Below are 20,728 nucleotides of genomic sequence, written 5' to 3' on the forward strand. Positions count from 1 at the left end.
TATTATATTACTGCTCATAATTTTATCTTTTAACTAAACAAAAAATGTTTTGTTAATAGGTAGTTTATATATTAAAACTGAAAAAATAATAATTATGTATTGGTGCTTAGTTGCATGCACCGAAGAAAAATCAATGGTACGTAGGGTTTCTAGACATATTTTTCAGTCTGTCGAGTTATATTTTAGTACATCAATTATAATAATATAATTAATTAAAAATAAAAAAAAAATTTCAACCAATTGTATTATGATATTTGATGTATCGAACCGAGTTCTCAGTATATTGAAAAAATTTATTGAATTTATGAAGTTAAATTGAATTGCATATATACCATTGATAAACTCTGGTATGTGGATTAGGCAGTTAATGGTTTGATTGGTATAACTAATACAAAACTTACACAAAATATATAATATAAAAGAAAGAATAATAAAACGAGCAGAGTGATTCACAAGTTGGAAAGCTGAACAATATATCCTATAATTTTTTGAAGGTTAGATTGTCTTTTTCGCAGTGTTCAAAGACTAGAGAGATGCATTGACCATTTGCATAAACCTCCATATTTTATTATTCTTTGACCCATTATTCTATTAACCTATGCATTTTCTTATTCAAAATTTCACGCTACTATTATCTATAATCCCAATTCAACACCACTAAAGCACTACATAATCATAAAATCTTTACTTCTTGATTAGCCGAAAGAAAAAGGTTTAAAGTTACTATAATATTTCTTAATCTTAATTAATTACTCATAGAACCGTTAGTATTTTGGTTGGCTCCATCTCAACCAGAGAATTTTTAGTATATTGAGAACACAACATAGTAAACTAAGTGTAACAACACTACTTTTTAAATTTTTTATAAGTTTCTAACTAATTGTATCATTACATTTAATGTACCGGACCGTATATGTAATATATTGGGTTCATCTTTCTTGTCAAATCGAAGACACACATATATATATATGCAAGAATAACTCATTCAATTACTACGTAAGAAAGTACATACAAGCGGAATTATGGTTCATAAGTAAGTACATAAAATAGGGTGAGTTTCTGCTATCGCCACTAAAATGATGGGTGAATTTTAATGACCGCTACTTATATAAAATAGGGGCAATTTGATCCAGGTCCAAAGAATTCACCAGTTTTCAGATTGGGTCCAATTTTATTTGATTTTTTATTACACCTAATTTGCCCCTTGAAAATAAAAAATATTTAAATTCTTTATTTTTGAATTTAAAATTTTAAAAATTTGAAGCTTCAAATACCTTTATCTACTCGTTTTCTAATTAAAAACAGTTTAAAAACACATTACAACCAATCTTGTAAGTTTATGAAAAATTAAAAGAAACGTTGTCGAGGTACATAAAAAATTTGTGATGTAGGTAGATAATATTAATTAATCTATGATATAGGTAGACTATGAATAAAAGCCTATCGTATAGATAGATAACACAAAATAATATGTGATATATAGATAGACTAATGAGCAAAAACATATCGTATAGGTAGATAACACAATTAATTTGAGATAGAAAAATTTGTGATATATAGGTAGATAAAATACAATTAATCTATAACACAGGTAGAATAAACAAAATATACAAATAGATTCATTACAAAAATATATAATACAGGTAGATAAACAAAGCAATGCATTTCCTATAAAGGTTGAAAAGAAAAATATGTATAATCCAAGTTCAAACTAAAAATTAGGAAGAAATTAATAGTGCACGCATGAAACTCATTTTCATGGCAATGTTCCCAATCAAAATGACCTAACTAGTGCTATTGTGGGAGGACCTGGTGGGGATGAAAAGTAGGAAGATGCAAGATTTGATGCTACAAAACCAAAACCAACCACGTACATCAACCCACCTTTTGTTGGTGTATTCGCATACTTCAAAGTTCTATACAACCGAAAAAAATTAGAAATGGTTACCTTGTATTTCAAAAAGGAGGAAGAAATCATAAGAGCTTGAAAGAAGAAGAATGAACAAGAAGGAAGGGGATCGGAGAACACAACACAAATTGTATACGAGAGTTATGGAAGAAGAGATATACTTTAAAACTAATTCTACAAGTAGGGGATTATTTAAAGATAAATAATCAATTATACTACTTTATACCTATAAAGCAGATATATTCTACTTACTCTATATAAAGACAAAATTACTTTCTACGTCTACCTATGTATTAGGTATATAAACAAAATAAATAAAGTGCATTTGCTATAACGTTTTTACTTATAAAAAGAAAAGTTCATATAAACAAACAAAAAACTAAGAAAGAAATTAATAGTGAGAGCCTACAATTATATGTACACATCAACACCCACGGTTATGGTTTAGAAGGCTTTCTTCCTAGCCCTGTGTATAAATGTTCCAACATGAACACACATGGTTATGGGTTCCAAGGAGGAAGAAGATCACCACGCATAAAAAATAATACTGTTTGTAGGGGAGTTATGAGGAAGAAGAGATAATATTATTTCAAACTAATCCTACAATTATGGGATTACTTTAATGATAAATAATCAATTATAATTAATTTTATAATACAAGTAAATCTAGAATTAAAAGATAATGTTAATAGAGGGGTAATTTTGACAAAAAATGATAATAAAATGACGTGGACAATGAGTCACTGGACTTAAACCAATAATTAAATAAAATTGGACTATATCTAGTAATTGCTTACAAATTTGGACTTATTTCAAGTTTCCCCTATAAAATAATAGGTTGAGTTTTTACTCACAGACACATCTTTTTAAAACGGTTGCGACTTGCGAGCATCAATACTATATAATAACAATCAACGAGTAATTTTTATTTCATTTTTATGCAAATAACTCATAAAAAAGGCACAACAAAATTTTGGTTCGCATGTAAATTAAAATGATTACATTCATCAAAAGAAAATTGCTTGTTTTTTGGATCATGCATAGTCCAAGTTTAATTTTAGGAACTTTAACATAAAGTTTCTGGTACTGTTCACTATAACGAAAAATCACATTTTTATATTAAAAAGTCAATCATTGTACTATCTATTTTATCTTTTATTCCATCCTTATCATTAAAACTCAAAGTTTTCAAATCATTTTCATTAGTTTTTTTATTTTTTTAATGAAAATTCCTTTCTTTTTGTTGGACAAGAAGAAAAATGATTTATCTGAATTCACCTTGAAAACACAAACTCCACTTTTGTTTCAGCTCATCTCACAGCCCTGGACATTTTTCTTTACAACTAGTAGCCTAGTCATTAGCCAAAGTGTGAAAAGGGCATGCCCAATCATTTTGTCTGAACAACTGTTTTGACCACTATTACATTTGAATATAATTTTCTAATAGTTTTAGGAACTGTTATAGGCATAACCCTCTCCGGATCCTTTTCACTTAATCCTCTTCATCAAACAATCCGGTTTCTTGAAATTTAATCCAACAGATAAAGTTATTATAATTTTTAAAGTGGTTCCTTATTTTTAGCAGTTGGATCAAATTTCAAAGGCTCGAATTGTTTGATAAGAAGGATTAGGTGAAAGGAATCCGAAGAAGATATTTTTCCGATTCGTACTAACATTATAAACATTGTGCTAAAAATATAAAATAACATAAAGACTATAGTGAGGCACACTTTGAAAAAATCCCCTTAACAATATTTTTTTTTTGTTAGAACACCACACCAATAATCAAAGCTTAGCTACTAAACGGAGTTGACTGCATGAATCATAGAACGTTACTCTCTTCAGTTTTGCGCCATATTTTGGGTTAGCTCTAAGAACTCTATATCTTTTCTTAAAATCTATTTTCAAGTCTTTATGTGTCTTCCTCTACTCCTTTTACCTTAAGTCTTCGTCCTATAGACTCATCTTCTAACCGAAAAATATGTAGGTCTTTATGTGTGTTTTCATATTAAAAAGCCATTAGTTTTGTATACTTATTTGATCATAATTTACTAAAATTGTAACTGTTGATATAAGTCAGACTACTTACTTAAAGTTATTTAGCACTCAAACAAGCTCTTCGTTCATATGAAATTTGAATGAGTCATCACATAAAAAGTGATTTAAAGATTTTAAACAAGCAATTCTAGATGAGATTCATATTTCACGAAGAATGTCTTATATTTTAGTGGATATCTGATTCTTGTTCTTAGTAAAATTCTCATTTTTAGACATATTTATCTCGAGTGAAATACTGGCAATAGATGATTTTGTTTTACAATCTGTCTTGTATCTGATTTAAGAATTCTTACCATTCTCTTATTCTTATATTACATTTTTATATGTATAATTTTTAGATTCAACGTAAATTTTCTTTGTAATATTCTCACTTTCAACTTTAATAGAATGACCAATCGTATGGATCCAAGTTCAAAAGACCACCCCTTACATTTTAACAGAACTTTATCGACCTGTGACGAAAAATATACAAACATCACCGAAAAAAAAAAAAAAAAAAAAATCTATTACAAAACTATAACAATAACTTTCATCATGGTAATGATTGTGGTTTCATATAAAACTATTTATTTAATGTGTTGGCAAAATAAGACAAACAATTTCAAATTAGTTTCATATAAATATGAGAAGAAAGTGGGTTAAATAGTTACTACCATAAACTGCAGCGTCGGTCGTCAGTGGAGGAACAGTGTTCACACTTTTGGTCAAAACTAGGATAAAATGGCAACTGTGTAGTTAGATGCGTTGGTCGAAGCCTGGTCGGTCGTCGTCGTCTGAACTCTGCAGCCTCTGCTGCTGCTGCTACTGGGGAGCCCACTGCAGTGCCCGTAGGGTACTAGGGCGGATGAATCTCACGGTCCCTAAAGCATCACGTGTCGCGACAGGGAGATGGCTTGATGTTGGGCTTTGACTATACTCAAAGAGATGTGATGGTTTCGAACAGAAACAGTTATGCCCATGAGGTTACAGCATTTCTGGATCTGTAAAGTTGATGGGTTGGAGTGCTTATGGCCCGTGAGCATGAGGCATTGATTGGGCCAACCTGTGCTTGTCTGAGGTTGTTAACTTGCAGGAAGAAGTAGCGTTGATTTGGTGTGGGGATTTGCAGTATTTTGTGGATGCTTGTTTTGCCAATGCAAAAAGAAATCGTTTCCCATTTGATGAAAAAATGGCTGGACCACTGGTGCAAGAGCATATTTAAGAGAAACTCTCAATTTTTAGCAAGTGATCATCGTTAAAAAACTAGTGAAAGCTACTTACTTGGCATTGAGAGCTTCGACTCAACATACCAAGGAACATTTTTAGATGGGATGGATGTTGCCGTCATGATAGTACAAAGCCGCTTCAAACCTAAATAGCACAAAGCTGCACCCAAATTCTAAACAATGAACTATGTTAGTTTGATCCCACAAATGGTACGTAGGCAATCTAGTACCAAATATAACCAAACTCAAACCCAAATTTGAACTGCATGTGGCTTGATCTCTCACAAAGAGAGTGTAAGAAATATAGTACTAAATTCTAACACAATCTCAAACACAACCAAACACATCCAAATCTAACCTATATGTGGTTTGATCTCTCACAAAGAAAGTATGTAGGCAATCTAGTACCAAATTATAGATACAACCACGCTCTTCATATCTACCAAATTAAATCCAAACCTAATCTCTAACTCGTGCGCAACTAAATCCAACTCAAACGAATATCTGACATACCCTAGACCAAATTCGCCTCAAACACTTCAAGAGCCAAATCCAAATGGCCATCACCAAAATTCCACTGAATTACGAGTTTCATTCTCTTCAAAAGGGGATATACAGGCAACTTAGGATTTCTTCCAAGTGCAGCTACAGTAACAAAACCAAACAAACCACCATTCCCCGCAAATGACGTTTCTTCGTAATCTTAATCAAACGGTGCTTTTCTTTTGGCATCGTTACAAGAAATTGTAAATAACAAATTTTTAATCTTGAATGGGTCCGAACTCAAATAATAAAACCTTATTCTTTTCAAGCAGCGCTGAAATTGTTCGAAGAAGTGTGTGCTTGAATTACACTAACCACATTTCTCATTGGGAATTTTTGAGAGGTAAGCTACCTACCGGAAAAGATCCTCGCCAGGGATCCTAGGAATTCCATAATCATGATCGTTCATCGTACATCGTGCGATCAGTTTTCGTTAATTATTATTTATATTTAATTTTAAATTTTAAAATTTGAAATGATTTCTGACCGTTACGATGAACGATCATGATCATGGGATCCTTAGGATCCCCAGAAAAATAATCCGAATATCCTTTTACCTTGTGGCTCATTCTTGTTGGACCTTTTCTGTTTCCCATTTGAATGACAGGTGAGTGGCTTAGGATTTAAGGCAGCACGCAGCAGCCCATGTATATAAGGCAGCAACTAAAAGTTGCAGATTTGGGAGAGAGAGACCGGGCCGACCGCTCTATGGAAGAAAAGAGGAAGAAATGTTCCCCTTTGTGGATAATCACTGTGTCAATGATATTGGTCCTACGTTTTGTGGTTTTTGGGTGAGAAGGGATTTGGTATGTATTTCCATCTTTTCTATTTGTTCTTTGTTTGAGTGAGAGGTTTTTGAGATTTGAGAGTAAACTCTATTTGTAATTTTCAAATTTGACATTAATGTAATTTCCTCGTTGTCTCCAAATTGGACGTAAGCTTACGTCAAATCAGTATAAATTATGGATTGTTTGACTTGTCATATAATTTTCGTATTGGTATATTAGTTTCATAATTGACGCTTCTGCGCAACACTACTGTCTTTGTCTAATAGTCAACCCTTTGGCTTCTGATGTTTTTTATGCTTAAATTTTTTTTCCCTGAAATTAGAAATTATGAAAGCAATGCAAATCAGCGAAGAATGTAAACCGACTCATAAAAAAAACATAAAAAATAGTTGAGGATCACAATAAAATCCAAAAAAATGCAGCTGAAAATGGCACCCGGCATTTGAAATCTACAAGATACATCAGGCTCCTTTTAGTCAACAATCATTTTGTTTTTAGCAGTCTTTATCAGATAAATTTTAATTTTCTAAATGAAAAATATATACAAACTTCGAGTTGCAGACACGTATGTTTCCTTGTTTTCAGAAAGTGTTTGCTGTATAGGACAACGGCGAGAATTCGTTCCCTCTTGTCGACAGCGTTGTTGCTCGTCCTGAGCTGTTGTATGTACCTGCGGAACTCATTAATAGGCACAGTAGCAGAACAAACCAACATCAGCACAGACCAAGCTGCTCTTCTTGCTCTCAAAGCCCATATCACTAGTGACCCTCAAAACATATTGACCACCAACTGGTCTATCACGAATTCCAATATCTGCAACTGGGTTGGCGTTACTTGCGGTGTAAGCCACCTTAGAGTCACAACCTTGAATCTGTCTTACATGGGTCTCAGAGGCTCTATTCCTCCTCACCTAGGCAACCTATCATTTCTTGTTCAGCTGGAATTCAGAAACAACAGTTTCCATGGTACCTTGCCACCAGAGTTGTCTCGTCTACAGAGGTTGAAGTTGATTAGGTTCAGATTTAATGACTTTATATTATGTGTTCGCTAAATTTATAGGTAGCATACCAAGAGATGTTGAGAAGTTAAAAATGTTGAAAGAGATATTAATTGGACACAACAATTTCACAGGTGTGACTCGATCATCTTAACTCTTTCTAGTGATTATATATGTATCCTACTTTGTTGGTATTTTTTTTTTAATAGGAAATTTTAAAGAAAAACTCTCGGTATTGTTCACTTTAACCAAAAACCACATTTTTACACTAAAAAATCAATTCTAATACTATTCACTTTATCCTTTATTTTGTCCTTATCGCTAAAACTCAAAGTTTTCAAGCCATTTTCATTAGTTTTTCATTTTTAACTATGGGCTGAGATGCACATGTTTTATCTAATTAACAGGTAGCATACCAAGAGAAATCGGGAACTTAACCATGCTGAACAATATATACCTTGACTTTAAAACATGTTTGAAGGTAGGAAATCTTTGTCGTTGCAGTACTGCATTAAGAAAACTAATTTTTGTGTAACCCTTATCATAGGGACCAGCAGATGACTTAAACACGTATGTATTGACTTTTCAGAAATTCCAAACTTGATTGGCAGTAAAGATCAGGTGGAGAAGTTGTACGTGCAGGCTAATGCCCTAAAAGGACCTGTTCCTTTGGCTGTCTTCAACATGTCTTCTTTGAAAATTTTGGCTCTAACGGCGAACTACTTGACTGGTAGTATTCCGGACGATTTATGTCAGCATCTTCCAAGTATCCAGATATTGAGTTTGGCTCGCAATAAACTTGATGGTCCACTTCCATCCAAATTATGGCAATGCAAAGAGCTTCTCCAGTTCTCTTTAGACTCTAACAACTTCCGTGGAAGCATACCAAAAAGCATCGGGAACTCTACCCAGTTGGAAAGGATTGGCATTAGCTACAACAACTTGACAGGTACCTGCCAAGTAACATATTGTTCTGTTCCAATCATGATTATTCTTGATTCAATAAATGTGGGTTGGTAGTTACTCATGAATGATTCATAATTTTTTGAGTACTCAATTTTAGGCCTCTCTCACCTTGCTGTTGTGTTGTGAAAAAGGGGGAAAAAATGTTTTTCGTAAACTGGGGATACGATTAAAGAGAATTCTTTTGAAATTTAAATCACCATGTTCAACATAAAGGGCGAAAGGAAGCCCGAGTTAAAAGAAAATGCAAGTTGTAACAAGTACTGCCTGGTCACCTGAATTTTTTTTGGAGAAGAATTTCACACTTAGAACTTGTAAGGGCGACAAATGGATTTCATGAAAGCAACTTACTTGGCACTGGGGGTTTTGGTTCGGTATATAGAGGTACACTTTCAAATGGGATACATGTTGCAGTAAAGGTTTTCAACTTACAGCTGGAAGGGGCTTTCAAGAGTTTTGAAAGGGAATGTGAAATGCTAAGCAATATTCGCCACCAAAATCTTATCAAAATCATTAGCTGTTGCAGTCAAATTGATTTCGAAGCCGTGATACTAAACTACATGCCTAATGGGAGCCTCGAGAAGTGGTTGTATTCTCAAAACTCATCTTTGAATATCTTACAAAGGTTGAACATAATGATAGATGTTGCATTGGCATTGGAATACCTACACCATGGTTATTCAATATCTGTTGTCCATTGTGACGTGAAGCCAAGCAATATACTCCTAGATGAAGATATGGTTGCACATGTTGCTGATTTTGGCATTGCAAAGCTGGGTGGAGGAGATTATGTTACCCATACCATGACCCTAGCCACAATTGGATATATGGCACCAGGTGATGTATTGTTGCAGCTAGTTTATTTTTCAATTTTGTATATCTTGTCCTTAACTAAGAAAAAAAATCAATTTCTTTTCCCTTAAATTATTGCAGAGTATGGAACAGAAGGAATTGTTTCGACAAGAGGGGACGTGTACAGTTTCGGTATTGTACTCATGGAGGCATTTACAAAAAGAAAGCCAACAGATGAGATGTTTGTTGAGGAAATGAGTTTAACGCAATGGGTTTCAAATTCATTATCTACAGTTGTGGATGCTAATTTGCTTGGGATGCATCAGGAAGATCATGACTTTGAGACCTGTAATGATTGTTTATCATCCATAATGAGATTAGCCCTTGCTTGCGCGGCCGAATCACCGGAAGAGAGGATAAACATGCTGGAAGCTGTATCCACACTCAAGAAAATCAAGATGAAGATTTTGGACAACGCTGCCAGAGGTGTGCGATTAAATCTTCCAGTGCTTCCTGTCTGGGTTGGATAAATTTTATCATTCTCTCCAACAGAACATACTAGTTTTGTTTCTGTAAATTTTAAATGGAAATGAGTTTGGTGTGTTCGTTGAGTATTTTGTTCATGGAACAATTGTTGTGATTTAATAAAAATTGTTCATGGAACAATTGTATCACTCTCTCCAAAGGACTTGCCTACTGCACAATTAGTCCATATAAAAAATGGCCTCAAAAACCTTGACCACCAAATTGGTCAGTAGTTCTTGCAATTCCTTTTGCAAAGTGGCCACCATTTCATGCCAAAATTCTCACAAATCTCACTTAAGATTTACGACTCACTCCCTCCAAACACTTAAAGACTCAACTGTATTTTGGTTCTTTGACGTATTGACACAAATTTTTCAAACAATAAATGAAGAAAACGTCGTTTGGGGAAATCTGGATGAGAGGTATGTCAACTTTTTTATTTTTATTTTTACTGAGACTTACATTTGATTTCTCATTTTTTTAATGATGGGTTCGGAAATTGTTCAAAAAGTCGAACCATTTTTTGTAAGTGTTTGGTAAAAGGAATGTGATTGTATAATAAACTTTGGTCAATAACTGAGTAAGATAAGAATCAATGAGTAATGAAAATCAAAAAATATATAAACTTTCGAAGCCACACGGCTGAACGTCCTTCGCTAATCAACCATTCCACCTCATCATCCAAACTCTTAATCTTCACCTTTGACACAATCAAATCTAAAAAATTATGAAAATACACGCAAAAGAAAAACAAGAATGAAACTAGACGCAAGTAATCCAAATGACCACTTGGGCTGATACACTGTCAATTATCAATTCCATTTGATCTCTCCTCCACAAACTCAAATTTGGATTACTCAATTATTTCCGCAATATAATTATCTCGTTGTTGTTCTAGAGCTTGAGAATTTGATGCATATATGTGTTCATATTAGATATTCACCAAAATTTAAAAAAAAATCTTTTATTTTATTATTTTCACTTTTCAATTGGGTAGAGTACCATGAATATCAAGGGAAAGGGAACCTATTGTTTTCCTGATATTTTAGGGATTTCGTGATCGTTACCGTTCATCGTACATCATGTGATAAAAAATTATTATGTACTATTTATATTTAATTTTAAATTTTAAAATAAATTTTGACCGTAATATATATAATAAACGGTTACAATCATAAAATTCCTAAGATCTGCAAGAAAAGAAGTTCAAAGGGTCGTCATTGCTCAGGTGAGCACGACTCTAAAGTCAAAGATATGATTAATTAGTATATTGGGAATGGTAAGGACGCCTTGGCCGGCATTTGGATGCTGATAATTGAGTCCACTTTGGCACAGTATTGTATTGATAATTTAGTCCACTTCGGAAGCTGCTAATTTAGTCCACTTTGGCACAGTATATGTTAGCTAGTTGGATCAATGAAGGCACTACTTCCACTCCTTAAATTCCATAAAATACATCTGGCTCCTTGTAGTCAATAAATTATTTTCTTTTCAGCAGTCTTCGAATTGCAGACACTTTAGTTTTCAGAAAGTGTTTGCTGTATAGGACAATGGAAAGAACTCGTTCCCTCTTGTCGTTAACTTTGTTGCTCGTCCTGAGCTGTTGTACGTATATGTCGAACTCATTCATAGGCACAGTAGCCGCTCAAACCAACATCAGCACAGACCAGGCTGCTCTTCTTGCACTCAAAGCCCATATCACTAGTGACCCTCAAAAAATATTGACCACCAACTGGTCTACCTCGAATTCGAATATCTGCAACTGGGTTGGCGTTACTTGCGGTGTAGGCCACCTTAGAGTCACAGCCTTGAATCTCTCTTACATGGGTCTCACAGGCTCTATTCCTCCTCAACTAGGAAACCTATCATTTCTTGCTCAGTTGGAATTCAGAAACAACAGTTTCCATGGTACCTTGCCATCGGAATTGTCTCGTCTACGGAGGTTGAAGTTGATTAGGTTCAGCTTTAACAACTTTATAGGAACCATTCCGTCATGGTTCGGATCCTTATCTGAACTTCAAACCTTCGATTTGTATGGTAATCAATTTTCAGGTTTCATACCGAATGCTATCTTCAACTTATCTGCACTGCAAGTACTTGATCTAAGAAACAACGAGCTATCCGGTATGTACTTATCAAACAAAGCTATATGGAACTCTTGGTGATCATTACTTGTGTTTTAAGTTTTAACACCATGCTTGTTATTTATCTGGTATTTTAATTTCTTTTCCCCTATTCTCTTTCTGGGAACACATATTATGCGTTCCTGAATTTATAGGGAGCATACCAAGAGTAGAGAAGTTAAAAATGCTGGAGGAGATATTACTTGGACACAACAATTTCACAGGTATGACTCGATCAGCTTAACTTGTTCTAGTGATTATGCAACCTACTTTTTGGTACTTTTCTTAACCATAGGCCGGCATGCACATATTTTGTCTAATTAACAGGTAGCATACCAAGAGAAATCGGGAACTTAACCATGCTCAAGGTCATATACCTTGATTATAACATGTTCGAAGGTAGCTAAACTTTGTCATTGCAGTATTGCATTAAGAAAACTAATTTATATGTAACCCTTATCATAAGGACCAGCTGATGACTTAAACACGTATGTACTGATTTTTCAGAAATTCCAAACTTGGTTGGTAGTAAAGATCAGGTGGAGAAGTTGTACGTGCAGGTTAATGACCTAAAAGGGCCTGTTCCTTTGGAGGTCTTCAACATGTCTTCTTTGAAAATTTTGGCTCTAACAATAAACCACTTGACTGGTAGTATTCCGGACGATTTCTGTCAGCATCTTCCTAGTATTCAGATCTTGAGTTTGGCTCGCAACAAACTTGATGGTCCACTTCCATCCAAATTTTGGCAATGCAAAGAGCTTCTTCAGTTCTCATTAGACTATAACAACTTCGGTGGAAGCATACCAAAAAGTATCGGGAACTCTACCCAGTTAGCAGAGATTACCATTAGCTACAACAACTTGACAGGTACCTTCCAAGTAACGTATTTTGTTATTCCAATCATGATTATTTCTTTATTAAATGTGGGGTCATAGTTACTTACTCATGAATGATTCATAATTTTTTAAGTACTCAATTTTAAGTCTCTCACCTTGCTGTTGTCAAAAAGAGAAAGGAAAAAAAAAATGCTTTTCGTAACTTGGGGATATGATTAATGAGAATTCTATTGAAAATTGAAATCATCATGTTCAACATGAAGAGCGCAAGGAAGCCCGAGTTAAAAAGAAAAATACAAAGGACACGTCTTTAGCATAAAGAAATTTCATAGCATATACAAAATTCAAGATGTTTTATGTAGCTGAATATGTACCCATCTTCGCCCTCTTTGTTGTTGTTGTTGTTTTTTTTTTCTTCTTTATTTTTCATTTTTTAACAAATAAGGATCCTTTTCTATTTATATGTTCTTTAATAATTTGGTGAAACTAGTGAATCGATCAATACTATAAATGCGACATTTTAACTAATAGTCTTGTAAGATGAGTTTGTTATTATATTAGATTAATTTATATATGTAGTGATTTGCAGCATCTAAGAATATGAATTGCGGCAGGTACCATACCAGATGAAATTGGTTATCTGAAAAATTTACAGAGTTTGGGACTCCATGTTAATAATCTCCATGGCCCCATCCCATCCACAATCTTCAATATGTCCAAGATCGTAGCAATTTCTCTTACTGGAAATCAACTCTCAGGCAGCCTTCCTGCGGACATAGGTATTGGGGTGCCAGACCTACAAAAGTTTTTTGTAGCAGACAATCAACTCAGCGGACCATTTCCCAACTTTATATCCAATGGTTCTAAGCTTAAAAGGATAGATATGTCCACGAACTCATTTTATGGGTTTATTCCAACCAAGCTCTGTCTCTTGAAAACCCTTGAGTATCTTAGCTTAAGCAAAAATAATTTGGCGATTGATACTTCAACTCCAGAAGTAAACATCCTTTCTTGTTTCGCTAATCTTACAAATCTTTGGGGATTCCTTTTATCACAAAATCCATTAAACACCACTCTTCCGGTTTCCTTTGGAAATCTCTCTACATCGCTTGAATATCTTGATATAAGCAATTGCAACTTGAGGGGCAACATTCCAAGTGATATTGGAAATATGAGCAAGCTGACATCCTTAGACTTGGGATACAATGAATTGAGTGGTCAATTCCAACTTCTGTGGGAAGATTAGGGAATCTTCAAGGTTTGTATTTGAACAATAACAAGTTGCAAGGATACATCCCATATGAACTTTGTCAACTCGACAATCTAGCTGAATTACTTTTGGGAGGTAATCAACTCTCTGGTTCGGTACTTCCTGCTTAGGTAATCTAGTTGCAACTCTAAGAACTCTGTCATTAGCTTCCAATTTGTTAAGTTCCACAATACCACCTTCCTTTTGGCAACTCACATATATCTTGCACCTTAACTTGTCAACCAATTCTCTATCTGGACCTCTCTCAGAAAGTATTGGAAAACTTACAGTTGCAACAGATGTGGATTTATCAAACAACCGATTATCTGGTGCTCTACCAAATAGTATTGGGGGACTCCAGGATTTGGTTAGTCTTTCATTAAAAAATAATAATTTAGATGGCCATATTCCCAGTTCATTTGGCAACATGCTAAGCCTCGAATTCTTGGATCTGTCCAAAAATAATCTGTCGGGAGTGATTCCAAAGTCTCTAGAAACACTGTTACAGCTCAAGTATCTAAATTTATCTATCAACATACTCCAAGGAGAAATTCCAACAGGTGGTCCTTTCAAAAACTTCTCTGCTCAATCATTTGCATCAAATGCTGCACTTTGTGGTGCACCGCGACTCCATGTTCAACCATGCACAAATAGTACAGAGAAACCAAATTCAAAGAAGGCTAGAAAATATGTCTTGAAGTATATTGTTCCAGGGATATTGTCAGCAATGCTCCTAGGGACCTTTATAACGTTACTAATAGTACGCATGAAAAGGAATGAGGAAGTTGCAACAAATGCTATCTTGTTGCCTGACCAACATTGGAGAAAAGTTTCATACCAAGAACTTCTAAGGGTGACAAGCGGGTTTAATGAAAGCAACTTAATTGGCACTGGTGGTTTTGGTTCTGTATATAAAGGAACGCTTTCAAATGGGATGGAGGTTGCAGTAAAAGTTCTCAATCTACAACTGGAAGAGGCTTTCAAGGCTTTTGATAGTGAATGTGAAATGCTGAGCAATATTCGTCATCGGAATCTCATCAAAATCATCAATAGTTGTAACGAAGTTGATTGCAAAGCCTTGGTACTGAACTACATGCCTAATGGGAGCCTTGAGAGGTGGCTGTATTCGGAAAAGTTTTGTTCATTGAGTATCATAGAAAGGTTGAATATAATGATAGATGTTGCATCGGCACTGGAATACCTTCACCATGGATATCCAATACCTATTGTCCATTGTGATTTGAAGCCGGGTAACATACTCCTAGATGAGAATATGGTTGCACATGTCGCTGATTTTGGAATCGCAAAACTTTTGGGAGGAGGAGATTCTATGACCCAGACATTGACCCTAGCCACAATTGGGTATATGGCTCCAGGTGATGTTGCTAACCATAGTTTATCTTTAAGTTTTATAGATGCACTTGTCTTTAATTTATAATCCTAGTGTATCACATGTATAAAGGTACTTGCATATAAAGTTGGCGTATCATCATACACGTATATATGTATTTTTTCAAAAATACTTTCATTTTCCGTATACTTCTTAATGCTAAAATTAAAAAAAAGCCCGAATTTTAAAAAGTTATCTTTTTCACGAAGTTGTAGAATAATACACATACCTATTTTTCATGTACTATACCCATTTTATATTTTACTAACTATATACATATTGCATGTAGAGTATGGGAGAGAAGGAATTGTTTCAACGAGAGGGGATGTGTACAGTTTCGGTATTGTACTCATGGAAATATTCACAAAAAGAAAGCCAACAGATGAGATGTTTGATGAGGAAATGAGTATGAAGCAATGGATTGCAAATTTGTTAATCCAAGATGCAATAGTTGACATTGTGATGCCAATTTACTCGAGAAAGAGGCAGATCAAGATTTTGTGCGGAAGGGGGATTTTTTATCGTCCGTTATGGGATTAGCTCTAGCTTGTTGTAGTGAATCACCTCACGAGAGGATAACTATGCGTGATGCTGCAGCCATCCTCAGTAAAATGAAGACCAAGCTTTTGAAGGATACTGCAGGATAGCATCTTTGTTTCTCCCAAATATTGTGAAAGTCTACTTAATTAATCAACATTCCTCAAGTCATCGTTGTTTACTTTTCCTTACAGATTTCTTCTAATTTCTTCGTACCATGCTTTAGTACGTCACACTATAAGAACGAGAAGCAACAATTAGTTATTACTTTTATCAATTGTTTGACTTGTCTAATTCTTCGTATGTTTCGGATCAAGTTTTTTTGTTTTGGTTGTAATCATTTTATCATCAGTATACCCTCGATTTTTCTTGTGGTCATTAGATTAAATAAATCAAACGTGAATCAAAAACATAAATAAATAAAAGTATGCAAAAAGAGAAAGAGTGCATAAAATTTTTCCTCAATAAAGGCTCTTTTTCTAATTAACTTACTACTTGGGCTCCTACAAATGAAAACAAACAATCAAAATAGGTGATTGGGCTCTAGAATTGTTAAAGGAGATGTCAAAACTGATACATAGACAAATAATAATAAAAAATAGCAACAAAATTCTTTTCAACTGAACCTTCAGTTTCTTACATGGAGTTGAGTCAATTGAAGATAAAGTCATTTAATGATTTTTTAATAGATGTCATGCAATTCATAATAAATGTTGTGTGTTCCAATTATTTGATTAATTGTCTTAATAACTGAACTCCATAAATAGATGAAAAAAATTATAAAATGGTATTCTTATGGAGCGAAAAATGATACACAATATCAAATCGTCACATAATTCATCAAATATCATTTTAATGTTTTACATTTAACATCTGAATATATGATTTAATGATGTATCTGAATCCTCTTGCTGTACGTGGTACTCAGCTAATCATAAATAAGCCCAAATTAGAAAATTACATTCTAACAAGTGAGAGATTTTTCTGTGTGCTTGAAACATGGTGCAAAACATTACATGTTATTATATAATTGATGGAAAGTTTTTATTTTCATGTCCATCTAATTATTTTATGACGTGTGGTGTTACATCCCGTATTTCTGACATACTAAAAAACCTCTCCTAGTAGAGGGTTATAGTCCTAACTGTTTTTTGAGCCTTTGTTGGTTGAAAGGACCCCGCCAATATATATATATATATATATATATATATATATATATATATATATATCTTATAAAAATTCTTTGTCTACAAGTTTAGTTTGTTAAATATGGTTGCTGTTTATCAAAAAAAAAAAAAAAATGGTGTTGCTGAGTTTTCACTTTTCGCTTGCATTTCACTCATCTGCTTATGTTGCCACTTTCAACTACTTCTTAGCTTCACTTTGAATTCATACCTTCAATGTCCTGGTCCGACCTTATACCTTTCTCATCCTTGTTGTCATCATGTCAATGTGTAACACTAAACCTGAATTTTCGTTACATGGTCTAATGGTTGGTGGGTCGATTTTGGAAAACAAAAATATCATAGATTATTAGATTTAGAGGGTGGTGGTGCAGCTTCAAGCTTCTAGAGTTGTTTCCAGCGTTTTTTCCTGAAGTATTTTTTTGCTCTCAGTTACTTTATTGGCAGAAATTTCTTGACCTTCCGAAACTAGAGATGGTGAAGAAAATTGTGTGCTGCTTATATTGAAGGTATTACTGAAAGATCATACGGTCTAATGGGGAAACAAGGGTCTCCGAGAAGCCCACATCCCGAGCCACAGATTGACGATAACTTATTGTCAGGGACTAAAGACTATGATCCTTCTAATGTTGGGAGGAGAATGTCAGGAGGTGATAACCATTTGAATTCCAAAATATTGTTCCTTCATGGTCTGAAAAATGACCATTTTCATATTGTGAGAAGTGATTCTGTAAAATATGGTACCTGTAAAGGGAGCTTCGTGGGGAAAAAGCATTTGTGGCTTCGAAAAGATGTGCGATCAATCGTCATTGTGTTTGCGTTGATGGGTTTCCTTCTCCTACTTGATTCTTTTCTAGTATCTATTTTTTATTCGATGGTTCTTCAGAATTCAACTTATTATGTAAGAAATCCACAGGGATTTAAGGTAAAGACCTTACACAATTCTTGCCATAAAATTTTCAAGTCATCCTATATTATATGTTCATAACGTCTGTAATATGTACTTCAATTATTTTCCGAAGGAGGACAGGGATGCCTACATTATGAAAGAAAAATCACCAGTACATATGTATGACCAGCTTCTAAAGGTAGCGAAAGATGCCATTGCAGAGGTTTTCTTCTTAACTTATGATCTTTTGACTCAGATAAGCTTGTTAAGTTTGTTCACTGGATCTTTCTTTTTACTCACGTAAATCTTTTGCTTTAGAAAGAGTTTAAGCCAGAGTCGTCGACTTTATGGGAGGAACCATATAAGCAGGTTGCTGCATGGAAACCTTGTGCAGACAGAAAAGTTTCGGCAAGCCTAGGTATATGTTAATTTTTTTCGCAATTTTGTTTTCTAAAATTAAAACCCTTTCCCTGTTACTTAGTTATTTAGTTTTTGATTTTCCCTCTCAGGGAGATACAAGAAAAGTAATGGATACATAATAGTCAGTGCAAATGGCGGTCTCAATCAACAACGAGTTGCTGTAAGTCTTCTTGTGATGAAGTTTTAATCCTTATCTAAATGCGTGTGTAAAATTAATAAGGTGGTTGTTCATTCATTAGATGACTGTTTCAATTGAACTTACGTACATAATCTTCTTATGATGATTACAGATTTGCAATGCTGTTGCTGTGGCATCACTTCTTAATGCTACTCTTGTTCTTCCAAGGTTTCTTTACAGCAATGTATGGAACGATCCAAGGTTTGAGATAATTATCTGATCATCTTCATATCATTAACAGCTTCAACTTGATGTTGCAGTTTTGCAAAAATTATTGATGCATAAGTTCACTGATGTATTGGGTGTACTGATAGGCTCAGTTTGTTCATGTTATTGCAGCCAATTTGAAGATATTTACCAAGAACAGTATTTTATAGATGTACTGAAGGATGAATTAAACATAGTCAAAGAACTTCCTTCTCATTTGAAAACACTAGACATTGAAGCAATTGGTAGCCTTGTACGTCATCCGCCTATTCTGTTACATTCATTTCCGCAGCAAATTTGTAAACTGATTACCTTTTCCTCTTTGCAGATTACTGATGCAGATCTTGTGAAGGAGGCAAAACCAATTGATTATATCAGAATTGTACTTCCTCTTCTCTTGCAAAATCAAGTTGTTCACTTCCTCGGATATGGAAATCGACTAGGCTTTGATCTGTTGCCTCCTGAGCTTCAGGTTATAACTTCACCACATGTAAATAGACATTTAATAAGAGGAGATTGTTGGCTAGATGAAATGGCAGTGTAACATATTTTCCAATCTCTGTTGCAGAGATTAAGATGCAAATGTAACTTTCATGCTTTGAAGTTTGTGCCCAGAATCCAACAAGTCGGTTCTCTGTTGGTTAGAAGGATAAGGAATTATGATGCTGCCTTGAGTATGTTGGACAAACAATTGCTTGGAAATTTCATGCAAAAAACTCCCTCAAAGGTACATGTTGCTGCAAGAGGCCCAACGAAATATCTCGCTCTACACTTGAGATTTGAGATTGACATGGTGGCCTACTCCCTGTGTGAATTCGGAGGTGGAGAAAGTGAGAAAAAGGAACTCCAAGCCTACAGGGAAATCCATTTTCCACTGCTCATTAAGCGCTTGAAGAACTCAAAGTATTTATCTTCTATTGCCTTTTTAGTTGTTATTTTCTCTAATTTCGTGTGAAGACAATTTTTTTTTTTTCTAACCGATGCTTTTTCTCTGTGCTACCAAAACTTGCAGGGCAGTTTCTCCAAGACAGTTGAGAATGTTGGGGAGGTGTCCATTGGCACCAGAAGAAGCCGGACTAGTTCTTGCTGGTTTAGGTTTAAAGCATGTAACTTACATTTATCTAGCTGGTTCTCAAATATACGGTGGAAGCTCTCGGATGAAATCCTTCACTAGCCTCTACCCTAACTTGGTCACCAAGGAAACTCTCCTCACACCGAGCGAACTTGCACCCTTTCAAAATTTCTCTTCTAAGGTAAATGAGCACTGTCTACTTCTTTCACCAGTAAATTGTAATATAACCTTCATATTATAACAATGTGATTTCTGGTACAGTTAGCAGCATTAGACTTCATTGCCTGTTCAACAGCCGATGTGTTTGCTATGACTGACTCTGGGAGCCAACTATCTTCCCTAGTGTCTGGATTTCGAACCTACTATGGTGACGGCGGTGCTCCTACTTTGCGGCCAAACAAGAAGAGGCTAGCAGCAATTTTGTCTGAGAATAGTACTATAGGGTGGAACAACTTTGAAGACAGAGTAAAAAAGATGATTGACGAAGGCCAAAGGGTGCATGTGAGGAGGTTCGGTCGAAGCATTTATCGGCAGCCAAGATGCCCGCAGTGCATGTGCAAATCTCGCTAACTTCGCTCGATCAGACAACCCCTTCCGATACTCTTTAGTTATACCTCTATTTTTTGGTGTCATATAACACTTTATTTTTTTATGTTCTTCCGGGCGGTCGTATATAAAGTATGGCAGCTGCATGCATTAGTTCTAAAGGTTCTCTTTCAAATAACACGCTTCTGGAAACATTAACCATATATTTTCATTGAAATAACTCAATCACGGGCAATGAAGCTTGCTCGACATTGTTAATCATGGAGAAGCTTGACACGACCAAGCCAAACGCTTGATTTGAGAAGGAGAAAACACAT

At 34.8% G+C, this 20,728-nt stretch overlaps 4 protein-coding genes across 5 annotated transcripts; all 4 read left to right on the forward strand.

The window, feature by feature from the left end:
* The first annotated feature begins 7,383 nt into the window (after positions 1–7,383).
* LOC103944637 (receptor kinase-like protein Xa21) lies at positions 7,384–9,799 on the forward strand. The gene is made up of 5 exons (XM_009355109.3): positions 7,384–7,468; positions 7,563–7,634; positions 8,090–8,449; positions 8,725–9,300; positions 9,397–9,799. The coding sequence occupies exons 1-5, from the start codon at positions 7,384–7,386 to the stop codon at positions 9,783–9,785; spliced, it is 1,482 nt and encodes a 493-aa protein (XP_009353384.2). The 3' UTR covers positions 9,786–9,799.
* Positions 9,800–11,161: 1,362 nt separating this feature from the next.
* Positions 11,162–14,215, forward strand: LOC103942954 (leucine-rich repeat receptor-like serine/threonine-protein kinase BAM1). The gene is made up of 5 exons (XM_009353155.3): positions 11,162–11,904; positions 12,059–12,127; positions 12,231–12,302; positions 12,411–12,770; positions 13,354–14,215. Exons 1-5 carry the CDS (start codon positions 11,331–11,333, stop codon positions 13,983–13,985), a joined length of 1,707 nt encoding a protein of 568 aa, XP_009351430.2. The 5' UTR covers positions 11,162–11,330; the 3' UTR covers positions 13,986–14,215.
* A 139-nt stretch (positions 14,216–14,354) lies between these two features.
* On the forward strand, positions 14,355–16,210 carry LOC103942964 (putative receptor-like protein kinase At3g47110). The gene is made up of 2 exons (XM_009353162.3): positions 14,355–15,364; positions 15,668–16,210. Exons 1-2 carry the CDS (start codon positions 14,416–14,418, stop codon positions 15,916–15,918), a joined length of 1,200 nt encoding a protein of 399 aa, XP_009351437.2. The 5' UTR covers positions 14,355–14,415; the 3' UTR covers positions 15,919–16,210.
* Positions 16,211–17,332: 1,122 nt separating this feature from the next.
* Positions 17,333–20,654, forward strand: LOC103942973 (O-fucosyltransferase 8-like). 2 transcript variants are annotated; one of them, XM_048582672.1, is made up of 10 exons: positions 17,333–18,024; positions 18,122–18,187; positions 18,307–18,406; positions 18,498–18,568; positions 18,699–18,787; positions 18,926–19,046; positions 19,122–19,265; positions 19,362–19,696; positions 19,806–20,046; positions 20,127–20,654. In XM_048582672.1, the coding sequence occupies exons 1-10, from the start codon at positions 17,635–17,637 to the stop codon at positions 20,433–20,435; spliced, it is 1,866 nt and encodes a 621-aa protein (XP_048438629.1). In that variant the 5' UTR covers positions 17,333–17,634; the 3' UTR covers positions 20,436–20,654. The 2 variants fall into 2 exon arrangements, with proteins under 2 accessions (XP_048438629.1, XP_009351445.2); XM_009353170.3 differs by having other exon boundaries at positions 17,339–18,024; positions 18,122–18,211.
* The last annotated feature ends 74 nt before the right edge of the window (positions 20,655–20,728 follow it).

The sequence above is a fragment of a genome, unplaced genomic scaffold, assembly GCF_019419815.1.
Source record: "Pyrus x bretschneideri cultivar Hongxiangsu unplaced genomic scaffold, Pyrus_bretschneideri_v1 Contig19, whole genome shotgun sequence".
In the NCBI taxonomy this organism is placed as follows: domain Eukaryota; kingdom Viridiplantae; phylum Streptophyta; class Magnoliopsida; order Rosales; family Rosaceae; genus Pyrus; species Pyrus x bretschneideri.

Excerpts from the sequence above, each read along its gene's own strand:
- LOC103944637 (XM_009355109.3), top strand. The coding sequence starts at position 7,384 with ATGGGTCTCAGAGGCTCTATTCCTCCTCACCTAGGCAACCTATCATTT. Across the intron at positions 8,450-8,724 it reads TAGCTACAACAACTTGACAG|TACTGCCTGGTCACCTGAAT; the intron begins GTACCTGCCAAG and ends AGTTGTAACAAG. Across the intron at positions 9,301-9,396 it reads AATTGGATATATGGCACCAG|AGTATGGAACAGAAGGAATT; the intron begins GTGATGTATTGT and ends AAATTATTGCAG.
- LOC103942954 (XM_009353155.3), top strand. The coding sequence starts at position 11,331 with ATGGAAAGAACTCGTTCCCTCTTGTCGTTAACTTTGTTGCTCGTCCTG. Across the intron at positions 11,905-12,058 it reads AAGAAACAACGAGCTATCCG|GGAGCATACCAAGAGTAGAG; the intron begins GTATGTACTTAT and ends CTGAATTTATAG. Across the intron at positions 12,303-12,410 it reads TGATTATAACATGTTCGAAG|AAATTCCAAACTTGGTTGGT; the intron begins GTAGCTAAACTT and ends CTGATTTTTCAG.
- LOC103942964 (XM_009353162.3), top strand. The coding sequence starts at position 14,416 with ATGCTAAGCCTCGAATTCTTGGATCTGTCCAAAAATAATCTGTCGGGA. Across the intron at positions 15,365-15,667 it reads AATTGGGTATATGGCTCCAG|AGTATGGGAGAGAAGGAATT; the intron begins GTGATGTTGCTA and ends TATTGCATGTAG.
- LOC103942973 (XM_009353170.3), top strand. The coding sequence starts at position 17,635 with ATGGGGAAACAAGGGTCTCCGAGAAGCCCACATCCCGAGCCACAGATT. Across the intron at positions 18,788-18,925 it reads AATGTATGGAACGATCCAAG|CCAATTTGAAGATATTTACC; the intron begins GTTTGAGATAAT and ends ATGTTATTGCAG. Across the intron at positions 19,697-19,805 it reads AAGCGCTTGAAGAACTCAAA|GGCAGTTTCTCCAAGACAGT; the intron begins GTATTTATCTTC and ends CAAAACTTGCAG.